The sequence below is a fragment of the Fundulus heteroclitus genome, chromosome 4, assembly GCF_011125445.2.
Source record: "Fundulus heteroclitus isolate FHET01 chromosome 4, MU-UCD_Fhet_4.1, whole genome shotgun sequence".
Taxonomy (NCBI): Eukaryota; Metazoa; Chordata; class Actinopteri; order Cyprinodontiformes; family Fundulidae; genus Fundulus; species Fundulus heteroclitus.
Window position 1 is genome coordinate 17,303,740 of NC_046364.1, and position 13,017 is coordinate 17,316,756.

A 13,017-nucleotide genomic window follows, 5' to 3' on the forward strand; every position below is an offset into this window, starting at 1 on the left:
GCCTGTGAACTACAGAGTATATGTTACCGGACAGAAAAGCCCCCTGTTGACTGACGTTGACGTAGTCCCCCGGGCCTTGACGTGTTTACGTTCTCTTCTCCAGGCAGTTCCAGGGCCACACCGATGGAGCCAGCTGTATAGACATCTCCCACGACGGGACCAAGCTGTGGACCGGAGGGCTCGACAACACCGTCCGCTCCTGGGATCTGAGGGAGGGCCGGCAGCTCCAGCAACACGACTTTACCTCACAGGTACAACTAAACCCACACAGAGTGGTAGCCTGCAGGAGACGGTCGCTGGTAGTCAGACAGACTTGCGTCACGGTTTGTTTGCTCGTTGCTGCAGATCTTCTCACTGGGCTACTGTCCCACTGGAGAATGGCTGGCTGTGGGGATGGAGAGCAGCAACGTGGAGGTACTTCACCACACCAAGCCAGACAAGTACCAGCTGCATCTACACGAAAGCTGCGTCCTCTCCCTCAAGTTTGCCTACTGTGGTGAGTAACCCGCAGCAGCTTCCTAGAAACGGGTTCACCGGGGAAGGACCTGTCTGGATTTCACAGCTGAAATTGCGTTGGGAGATTTCCAAGTTAGTTTTGAACAAACCTCCAACCCTAACTCCCCACAGAAGCTGTACTAATCTTTAAATCACAGGTGGACCATTTTTTTTTCATCAGATATGCTCTCGTTCTTTTGATTTTATAGACAGAATATTTGTGAAATGCTGCAAAGTCACAGTTTTCTCTTTAATAACAACTGAGCTTGTTATAGTTTTACTTTATAGGCTGACTGGACATCTGACAGTTTCTGACACAAGTACAGCTCCAAAAATTAGATCCATCTTGACAAAGTTGTATATTGTCACATTTCAGTACGTAAATATCCAGTTTTATAGATTCATTACAGATGGTGCAATATTTTATGCCCAAGTCATTTTGAAGATTACTTACAGAAAAATTAAAACCCAAAATTCAGTGAGAAAATTAGAATACTGTAAAATACTGTTTTCATTAGTCGTAATAAGATTTACAAGAAAAGTCTTGAAGTAATTCACTCTAATCAAAGTTTCCCTCTATAAATTTTTTTTTTTTACTTTTTCTTGCTATTATAATTTTTGGAGCTGTAATTGTATTTCTATCCAACATACATGTACAAACCGTAAAGGACTTTTGTCACAAGTAGCAATTGTACAGTGTTGCCCGTCTGGTTTTATGATGGGTGATCTGTAAAAAAAGAAAGCAAGATTTTTCTCACAATAGCCATATGTATATAAACAAATTGTGTGTAATTTTGCCATCTTGAGTTTAATAAATGTAATATTTAGGATGCAGAACTTGAAGTATGCTTAACAAAATCTGCTGTAGTTAAAAATAGTCAAAGTTCACTATTGGTACTTTGTAGCTGGGTCATAGAGCTAGATAGAGATCCTGATCATTTAGTAGGTCAGCTAAACATCTAATCTTTCACAACAACTTCATGGTGCCTACCACCAATTTACTGACATGCAAACGGCCAGAAGTGTAAATAAACAGGTTATTCCTGCAAACATTATGTACATTTTTAGGGTTCAGAAGTTAGAAATTTTGACTTGAATCTGAATTAATCATCATGGCATTTATGGAGGTCCATATTAATTATTGGTGCAACAAGGACTGAAGGTGCAGACGTTACAGCAGCACTACGCTGCATTTAGCTTTGACCGCTGCAGAGTTCAGCCAGGTGGAAGAAAACCTGAATACCAGGATTTAAAGACACGTAATCATCAATCAGCCCTGAGCTTTAATAGTCTCCATTATCTGGCAGCTCAGGGGAGATTTCAAACAACAAAGGGAGATGATTTTGCACAATTTTACTTTTTGATGAGCTGCGATGGACACCGGTGGGCTGTTAGTGGTTTTAAGTGTTTGTCACTTTCCGGATGTGTGGAGGACTATTTGTTCAATTCCAAACAATGATCATTTAACAGCAAACCCGGAGCTTCAAAAATGTTTGTTCACATGAATTTATCCTCAGAAATCAAGGAGCACAGCCTCCTCTCCTCCAGCCCAGAGCGGTTCATTCAGATGACACCGAGCTCTTGGTGTCACTGATTAAATCAGCAGCCAGCTAGTGAGTCGCTTAATTAATCAGAGGGTCATTTGAATAATTAACTGGGTTAGAGCTGTGAGTCTCCTTCATTATGTGTTGTATGATTGTGATGAGGTGATTAAAGTGGCATGTTTTAATACGGTAACGGTTGCTCTGCTATGTGTGTGAGGACCCTTACCTTCAGCTTGTTAAAGGTGTCCAATCTGTGCCTGCAGGTAAATGGTTTGTGAGCACGGGGAAGGACAACCTGCTGAATGCATGGAGGACTCCTTATGGTGCCAGCATATTCCAGGTAACTGGGGAAATAAACGCCGCATTACTAAACTGTCAGACATCATCATCATCAAACAGTCATTGGTTTAAATTATAACGTCAGGATCCAATTATCCCGATGTAAGAGCAGTAATGATCATCAATGTGCATAAATGCTGTAGTATCCGTTGTTTGGAGATTTACAACTAGGGATGCACGATAGATCGGTATTAACATCAACATCGGCCAGTGGTGGTGATTTTTTTACGCATCGGTCCGATAAGTAAAACTGGGCCGTTATTATTGTTTATTTCCATCTAGTTGCCCTTTGTGTGTATTTCAAGAGGGGAAGGGGTTTAATCATGCTGTTGTTTTGATATGTGACATCGCAGCTGGGATTGTGGGTTTTTTAAATAAACCTGAGATAAGAAATAAATAAATCTGTGTTTAAGTCGTTAAAAAGTTCAGTTAGCTAAGTTTTCAGTCTTTCACATCGGTTATAACAGTAGTATTACAGAAAAAACATTAGAAGCTGTTTTCTACTGAAACCACTCCTACACAGAAACAAAGAAAACAGCGCTACAAATATTTTGGACCAACAGCTGTATTTGTCCCCAGTATTGACGTGGTTAAAGGTTTATTGGCTCAGAGCAGAGTCTGTAAATAAACTAGCCGTTCGTGACGTTTCAGTGACGGCTCTAGATGAACTCATGTTCCGGTGAGAATGCGCGGAGCCGACGTTGAACGAGTCACTCGTGCAGAAATGAGACATTTAGGGTGTGTCGAACCAGTTTAACCCTCACAGAGCGCCGCTGCACGTGTGCCTCTTGTGTCACGGCCTTTATGGGTCACACAGACTGATAGGTTGCACGCATCCGATGAGAAACAGGAATGTTGTTGACTGTTTGTTGTGTTTGGTTTTTTTCCAGTCGAAGGAGTCGTCCTCCGTCCTGAGCTGTGACATCTCTGCGGATGACAAATACATCGTGACGGGTTCTGGTGACAAGAAGGCTACCGTCTACGAGGTCATCTACTGAGGAGGACGGGCTCCCTTTCAGCACTTCTACTGAGATTATTTTCCTGATTTAACGTGGGCCACAACAGGTTGAAGCAAACTACATTTTTTTTTTTCTCAAACCTATTTTGGAAACCAGCTGCACTGTAGGCCTGTGGAAACTCTTCTGGAAGGATTTTTTTTTTTTTTTTAATCCCTCGTTTTGCATTTTCGGATGTGACTGGGTGGAGCGGCGCTTCATTTCTGAGAAACGAATTCCTCAATCCTGTACACTGTGTAAATACTGGATTAAATGAGACGTTTTATATATTATAAAAGTATATATATATTTTCATGTCCTGGGTGTACTTGCGACCATTGTTTTTGGTCGCTCTCATCTGAGAGAGAAACCAGAATGCAGACGGGAACTTTTTAAATACTGCACCCTGAGCGTTTTCTAAAGCACATTCTGCAGGCTGATCTTTCCGGGAATCAGAGGAGCTCAAATCTTGCAATGTTGAACATTTCATGGAGATTTTTTTTTTTTTTTTTTTAAATGGCCTTAAGTCACATTGCTCTTAACGGACAAACTGTGGTCGGTTCTCCGACTCGGTGGGACCTCTACAGGAACGAGTAGGACGTTGGTTCAGGAAGAGAAACGGATGTAAATTTACTTTCTGTATAAAAAAAAAAAACTGTACACGTGTCCTAATGTTCTGGTCTGTGTGTGCTTTCCCCTGTTTGTGTTGATCGCTTGTGGCAGATGGAGGATGTTAAAGTGCAGTCTAACCCTTGGACCTCAGCTGGCAGCAGAAGCGTTGCAAAAGGCACAAACAGCGCCTTTTTTTTCTCTAAACCCATGTTATACAGATTCTTTAGCTGCTCCAGTGATTTCTATTCAAACTCAACTCCAGCGGTCCAATCTGTGCTGCTGAAATTCCTGCGCCCCGCTGTATCCGACCAATATTCCTGGAATATGTTGTTTTGGCTGTGATGGAGAGGAAAGGCGGACTGTGCACGTCCGTCAGTCCTCACAGAAATGTTCAGTGCCTGTAAATGCTTTTTGAGGACGGAGGGAAGCACACATGAAAACCCATACTGTAGGTAGCAAATGAAGCTGAGGGTAAATACTTCTGGTCTGTTTTACTGTGCTTCTCATCCTGCTGGCATTTTACAACAAAAGGGGGAAACTGCACCTCTGATTCACACCAAAGTATGTAGCAATCGCTGTCGGCACTGAAAACAAATGTACAGTTGTTAATGAATCAATAAAACTGTTTTTTTTCTAGGATGGTTTGCTTTCTGGTGGCTTATCAATCATTTCAGCTGAGGTTTCTGGCAAGAAATAAGGCCTTTATGTCCAAACATGCTGACGCGGCGGGACCTGCACGTCTTATCCTAAATCAATTAATGAAATTTTTTTTTTACCAAGCAATGTGAATTTTCTTTACATAGTACTGTATAGACTAAGGGGTTAGCTTTCCTGCTGGTGTCTGGTTGCAGTGGGAAGGTCTCTGCAGGAGCGTTTGGGCTAATTTTGAAACCCATTTTAAAGACTCTTTATGATGCAGCTACAGAACCTTTTCAAGTATTACAACTGATATAAGACCTGTTATGTGATAAATGGACCCAGCACCATGGTCTGAGAAACATCCTATACTATGAAGCATGCGGCCTGAGCAGCCATGCTTTACTGTAGCTGATAAACTGTCCTGACCCAATAACAGTCATCTTGCCTGTTTCTCTTTAGGCCGCTCAATGTGTTCTTTTGGCACCGTGCCACACAGACTACGCTTTTTGGTCCTAGCTTGGCTTCTCATTGGCATCTTCTAATTGTTAAAGCACTCACTGGTACCTTTTTAGACCCTTTGATCAGCCTGGAGCTGTTCACCTGTTTGGAGCAGATCTTTCTGGCTTTCCTTTCCTTTCTTATTTAAAGCTTAGATAAGATAATTTTAACTGAGCAGGCCGCTTTCCAAGCCTCCTTATATGTTCTCTCTCCCATTTTATTATCAAACCTCCCTATTCTGGTTTATAGGGAGGAATGCACTATACCCATCATGTGTCCGCCAATAAAGCCCACCTGTTTGACACCAGTTTAACACGCCCCTTACAATAAATGGTTTGGCTACACACAATCAGTAGCATGCAAATCAAGATGTTTTTTTTTTATTACTCAACTGCACCAATTAGTAAATTATTAGGCATATACAAACATAAAGGTTGTAGGACCTCTATTGTTTTCAACACAACTGTACTGACAGGGTTCAGTTCTTAATAGGGAGCGGACATAAGCGACGTAGCGTCTCTGGTGGACTGAGACACAGTTCAGTAGTGAAAGTTTGCAGAATCTCACCTCAGTACGATGACCCAACTCCAGTCCTGCTGCGCTGTCTTCATGCAGCCGACTACACACGTTTTGTTGGGTTTGTGTTGCTGATGTATGCTTCGATCTGCTGCAAAAAACAACAAAGGTTGGGACGTTAGTGGGGTCAGTGCTCAAGAATATTGGCTTCAAATCAGTCGACACAAACATGTTGCCGTCAGCGTATTATCACCTGAAAATCTATAGAGACCGGTCACAGAAAAAAACAAAACATCTGTTCTGCTTTTGTTACGTGCTCTCTCGCTTCCTACATGTTTTTCTTTGCCGTTTTGTAATGTAATCTATACATTTGCTGCAAATATTTCTACAGTTAAGCTTTAAACATGTCAACTACAAGCGTCATGAAAAAACCAAGACTATGGCAATTAAACGAGACAAGGACTAAAACGCTGTAAGAAAACTAGTATAAAACAAATCTAATGTTTCACTCTTTTTTTTTTTTTTTTTTGTATAACATTTTTGGTAACATTTGTTAACTCAAGACTTCAGTGTGGTGGATGAAAAACAGCTGATTTATGAAAACTTTCTCCACGGTGGAAACAAACCCCCAAAGCAATCAGTGTAAAAAGATCTGGTTAGACCTTGTCATTTTGAAAAATTCACATATTCATTAAATTATATATATATATTCCCCTTTCCTGACTTTTCAAGATAGTTATAATATGGTAATTATTTAAAGACATTCCTGTGTATATCAGATTTTGCTTCAGAGACTTATCTAATATCATTGGGACCAAACAAATGAAGTTTTATTTCAACAGCACAACCCTGTGGGAACACTGCTTCAATTTCAAGCAACAGGGTTGCAGGCATTGCTTATAGTACTCAAGAAAACAGCTGCAGGAGAAATTCAAAAGTAGGAATCGCAAGGCAATCATGTTTGCAGATATGTGGTATATTCTATCTGAGAAGGCTAGAACAGTCATATCAGTTTGTTTTTCAGCTACGAAGGAAAACAGCGGGAGTGTTACACTATCTACCGCCCAGACCTTTTTTTTTTTTAAACCAAACCTTTTCCCACATTTGACAAACTGCCTTTGTCGAGATGACGTTAAAAATTGGACCATCAAATGAAGCATTGGACTGGAAATCAAAAGACAGAAGAACGTAAATTTTTGCATCTCAAGAGTGACAACAAGAACAGCTGGCAAAACAAGTACTTGCAAGGTGTGGCTAATAAAGAGCATCTTTAGCCTCCAGACCTGTCTTAAGTCGTGGTGGCAGATTCAACGGGAAGTTAGAAACATTCTTCAAAAAACTTGGTCCATGTTGACATTACTGCATCACACAGTTGCCGTCGCACACTTCCCACCCCACCAATGTGCCATGTTGGATTGAGATCTGTTGACCGTGGAGGCCACTGGAGAGAAGTGAACTCATTATGTTCATGAAACCAGTTTGTCATGATATGCGCTTTGTCACCTTGTGTGTTATCTTGCTGGACATAACCATTAACAGATGGATATTCTGTGGTCGTTAAGGGTTAGACACGTTTAACAACGACACTGTGGGGTTTTAACTGTGTTCAGTACCAAGAGGACCAAAGGTTACCAAGAAAATACTCCCCACACCGTTAGACCAGTACCACCAGCCTGAACCGCTGATACAAGACTGGAGAAACCCAAGCTTTCATATCCCCTTGACAGCTGGATTTATTTATGTATAGAAATCATTTTTTGTCTGTTTTTTTTACCTTTAAGTATTTGCCAAATTAAGGTGAGATTGTTACTTTGACTCTTCCACAAATGTTTTTATTGAAATTTAGGTATGTTGCAAATGTGTAACAATAGGCACAATGCTCAAAACCTTGCACATAAAGTAATAACAAGGTAATAAACAGATTAGGAGCAGAACATAAATAGCATATATCTGTAACACTGTAACCACTGGTGCTTTACCAAACTGCTCCATTCCAATGGAATAGAGCAGTTTTTGTTTTTGTTGGGGCAAAGGTGAACATTGCAGTTTGTCTGGATGAATTAATTTTGATCTGTATAAAAAATAGAGATTACATTTATATCTCAGCATGTTATTATTATTAAGATTATTGAAAATATCTAGATAAAATAACTAGGGTTTCCCAAAGAAAATCAGTGGTTTCTATATAGCACTGTGTTTAGGACTTAGCACAATGGCTGCATGTTGCAAATGTGCAAAAAACTGAAATACTGTGATAACTTTAAAAAAAACTCATCACACAGAGTTCCTGTTATAACATAGGTTGTAGAAGCACTCAATAAGCAAGTGAGTTTTGTTTTTAATATTTGCACAACTTACAAAAATAGCTTCTTATTTCCAGCCTGACTTTCTCTTTGTTGCTAACCAGGAAATACAACCCAATTAAAAAATACTTTATTAACCCCTAAGGGAAATTAAATGCTGGTGTAACTGATGTTACATGGGTTTCTTCAATGAGTTGTTGTAGATGCTGATAGCTACAGGCAGGAAGGATCTCCTGTATAGGTCTGTCTTACAGCTGATCTTGAGAAGCCTCTGACTGAAGACACTGTTGTTGTACAACAGTCTGATTTAAAGGATGCTTAAATAAGTCCATCAGTGACCAGTCATACCAGAAACAAGTGCTTGCCAAAGGTAGGCCTGCGCTGAATGTATAATAACTGGCATTGGAGGAATGCACACACTGTTTGCTTAATATAAAGTGTTTGTTGCATATTTTCAACAATAGGCGTCAAGGGAATATTGTTTACATCTAATATAATCAACACCATCTGATTGTAGCAGCTACTAGGACCATTCAGATCAGGCGACACTTTTCTTGCTGTTCAATTTTGATGAGTCTGCATCAAGTATAAGCACAGTTTCCAGTGTGACCTTCTGCCTCGAGGCTTGCTGTGTTATGTGTAGCGATGGTATTTTGCATACCTAGGTTGTGGTTTTTCTTTGGTGCTGTTGCTTCATCCTCTTGAAACATCTCCTTAAACAATAACAGGACATTTTCATCCAAACATCTTGTGCTCACTGGATTCTTTTCCCCAGTTTTCTGTAAATCTGAGAGATTGATCTTTTGATTGTGAAATTCCCAGAAGATCAGCACTTTATAGGCTGGATGCCTAAATGCATTGCTTGGCTGCCATGTGATTCGTTGATTTGCTATTTGGATAAACAAGCAATTGAACAGGTGTACCTATTAAAGTGGCCGGAAAGTATACATGCAAGTCATTTCTTCTTCGGTATCCTTAGCCATTTCCTCACAATATCCAATCATTTTACTTTACAACATTTTTTTGTCTATTTGCTGACAAAAACAATTGAACGGAAACAAAAACAAATAAGTTCAAATTAGCATCATTGTGGATTGCGGCCCGCAAGGCTGTGGAGAGTGAAGATGGCCACAAGGCCATCATTTTTCAAAATTGAGGTTCGCCAAGTTCAGACAAGATTGCCCCGTCAAAAATAGTTTTCAAAATACTGCTTTGCCGCTGTAACAAGGAAAGTATGTGCAGCTGGATTTAAAGTGGAGGTGAAGGCTGAGGTGGAGTACGGCAGAAGCAGCAAATGTTCATTTGTCCCATTTGTCGCAGCTTTGATGGACAGTCAGTGGCATGTGGAGCCTTCCAACGTGCAACAAAAATCTCTCTCTCTCTCTGACAAATAGCAGCCTTTACACCCACTAACAGCCCAGTTTGCTTATGAGTGAGAAGTGTAATTAACTCTCAAAAATTATCTTTCACCACTCCTAACTTTAAAACAGAAGAGCCATCTGGAGTAAAGAGACGTTTTATGTGCCCTAAAGAATAGTTTTACAATTTTTTCCCCCCTGCTTTATTAGTTTTTATGGTTTCCTTTTACCCTGGTTTGTATCTTCTTAGTGCAAGTCGGAAGCGGTACTGCAGACACAGAAAGGGAGGGTCTGTGGTTTCAGGCTTGCTGACAGGAGTCGCAGTGGAAGGGATGAGACACGGCTTTAGATGAGTGAGGCTAGCCAAGCCACAATCACAGAGAGACACGGTGACTGATTACTCTTGCTTCGCTTGAATCACACGAGCAGCAGAAACGCACACTCCCATTTCACACACTCCCACACACCTCGAAAAAGACGCACCACTTTGGGAATTTGCGGCCGCGCGCTGATTTCAGAGGTGATCCTGAAACCTGACAGAAAGTCTCCTAAATCAGACACATGCAAATACCAACCAACCCACGACTAGGAGGTTGCATTTTTTTTCCTCCTCGGGTCCATTTCATCGAGTATTCGTGGCATCCACTGACGATGTCTGTGCATGGTGTTGTACTGACTCAACGCCCTGAACAGTTGCCATGTCTCTCCCTCCTCACCCACACTCTCGCTCTGCTGCCACCACAGGAGGTGAGTACATTCATTTTCACTTTTGTGGGGGTGCTGGCTGTAAGGCTGTGATTTCTGACTGTGCCTGTGAGAGAAGGGGTGGGGTGGAGTGCAATATGGGGTGATTTTAGCTGAGTGTGTGGGCTGAAGGCGCTGTACATATGGCTGAGCCACCAATGCAGACAGGGACATATTTTGCTTGAGTACCTTCAACACGTTCACCAGCTGGGGAAAAAAAAAAAACTAAACTTAGCCAACTATATTTAACTTGTGGAATGGAAATGTTTGTTTTGCTAAGTGTGTTTTGGTGAAAATCTTATTTGCTATAATATATATAATAATATTTCATCTAGACCTGTGATTTACAAACTTTTTGGCTTTCGACCACAACTGTTGAGGGATTGAATTATTCTCCAGAATGTGAAAGCAGATATATTGTACATATATAGCATATATCTACAATACAAACCATGTAGTTTCGTAAACAAATGTTAATTAATCATGATCCGATAATTCAATCCATCAGATATTACAATTGTTTAAATGTGGGTGGAAAAAACAAATGTAGCCTTAATTAAATATATTATAATGATGATAAGATAAACCTTTAAATGATAAGTTTTGTTTGGAGAGCAATATCTGTTCCAATGAATTTAAAAAGAAATGTATTTTTGTGGTTTTTCCTATCTGTTTGCATTATGTAGCAGGGATTCAAGTAACTTATTATTATATAAATCAAGCAGATAAGGTTAGCTTAATGAATATGAGCTAAACAGCCCATGGTGTTCACACCTGACAGGTCCACATGAATTATTAAAAACAAGCTGCACCATGCTCTGATTATTATGGCATCTAAAGGCAACAAAATGCTAAAAATGGGCCCAATCTGTGGTAAATAGACATTTTTAAACTTTTTGAAAACAAACAATTTATTTTTCATCTAACAGGTATTCTCCTTGGTACTGGGACAGAGAAAACGCTGTAAACCCCTAAATGGATGTGGACTGGCCTAAACAAGGAATTAAACATGTTCTACGACCCTGTCAGGACTTGGCCTTGGATGACAACATGGACTGAACTAGAGAAAAAAAGATTGGTTAAAACTCTAAATCCCAGGATGCATAATATTAACATCTTTTCTAAAAACAGCTTCCAGGAATGTGGAAGCTCCATCCGAATACATCTAATAATAGCTCCTAGCTCCTGTTCCTTGACCTCTCATGAGGTCAACAGTAGCAACTCTATCGTGGGGAGGAAAGCAGCTTCAGACTTCTGTGCCGATTTCAGACAGCGTTTAACTCCGACGTCATTACGTGATGGAAACACTCATAGATGATTCTACTCAAATTCGGGCCGACAGCCTTCTGAAAATGAACTACAAAGTGTTCTTCTCTTCGGACATTTTCACTAATTTCTGTGAGGTGAACTGTGCTTATATATCATCTCACACAAGGATTGTGGGATTTCTTATAGCTCCTTATTTCCAAAAATACAAGAATATATTAATAAAATACATCATCTTTAAGATTCCTTGAACAGAATAATTTTATTGGCTATTGGTTTCAATTTTATAATCTTTTCCTTGTTTGTATTTCATTAGTTTTTCTTATTTTATTCATTTTACTCAATAGTTTGTTTAAAGGTTGCTAGCTTAGTGAAAGAGTTTGTTGACCAACGCAATTGAACTTAGTTGAAGTATTTTGTTAATAAATCCATGTATTTTAGGACTTTCTTGGATTTTTGGTCTGTATTCGACACGTGTATAATGCCTGTTGTTTGAGAATGCCAGTGTGTGAATTCAGTTCAACTATTTTTCTATAAAACCACACCTCTCCAGGCAGGTATTCATAAAAAAATAACGGACGAAGACTGAGAGCTGTTTGGCTGTTATTTCGAGAGGGACCCTACTGTAGCGGCAGGGCGCTGGCAATTTTACAATCAGTGTAAAATGCGGAGACCAAGAGAGAGGTAAGGAAACCTAAACTTAATGTCAGTGGATTAATACCTAAACATTTAATACATGTGATTTATCTCCTTTACTGAGAGCTAATCCCTAACCCTAACATTGGTGGATGAGAAACCTAAACTGAAGGTCTGTGGATTTAATACGACTTCAATAACTTCCTGTTGAGACAGACAGCCGGCGATTTCGGGAGTGACTTTATTTTAGTTCTTTTTATTTTAACTAAAATGATGAACAATGTGAATTACAGTCAGGGGATCACATATATCAAAACACTCAACATAGCGGGAGCAACTTGCCCCAACTTTGTTAGGCTACTGGTGTGAACTTGCACCATTGATTGTAAAAATGGCGCCGCGCTCCCGCTACAGTAGGAGGACTCTTGGTTTTTGCTAATCAGTTAACACACCAACTTGGTAGACTCTATTAAAATATCTACATTTGTTAATAATTGCCTTATTTGTTTCTCAACACTACTGCAAGTTCAAATTGGGTAACAATAGTACCAAACAGACTGTTCCACAGAGGGTTTCCTGTGGGTATGCCCACACGTTTTCCAACCAGACCTTTATATACATGCTGCGGTCCAAAACTTTAGTATTTTAGGCTTCTGCTTGTGCTAGAAGTTTGGATTTCCACTCCAAAACCCATGGGCCGAACATTCTTGTACATGTTCAGGTTCTACAGCAATATCTTAATTTTATTCACATCTTCTCACCTCCTGCCCAGATCCTGTGTGCAGCAGTGAGAACGCGCCTGGAAGCGACATCAGTCTTGAGCAAGTTACAAAAAACATTGAAGCCATTTATGTCCACCTTCCTCGGAACGTTACCCGTCGGACCTTTTCTAGTTATAACTTCCACTAGTAAATATGCAAAGCATGTCTGATAGAGACCGCTGAGTTTATTGGTGCCATTAGAGCGGAGGACAGAGAAGAAGGTAGGCTGTACCTTGAGGCGTGTTTCTCAGATGACAGACAGAGTACGGTCTCCTTACATCAAAGTGATGGAGAAGCTGCATATTTTCCTC

General features: G+C 40.2%; 1 protein-coding gene across 1 annotated transcript; it reads left to right on the forward strand.

Annotated features, from left to right (window-relative positions):
• Positions 1–80: 80 nt before the first annotated feature.
• Positions 81–4,626, forward strand: LOC118562834 (transducin-like enhancer protein 3; the record flags this gene model as incomplete). Its single annotated transcript, XM_036135710.1, has 4 exons — positions 81–251; positions 346–496; positions 2,303–2,379; positions 3,269–4,626. Coding segments are annotated over 4 exons (507 nt in total), but the record flags the coding sequence as incomplete, so codon positions are not given.
• Positions 4,627–13,017: the final 8,391 nt, after the last annotated feature.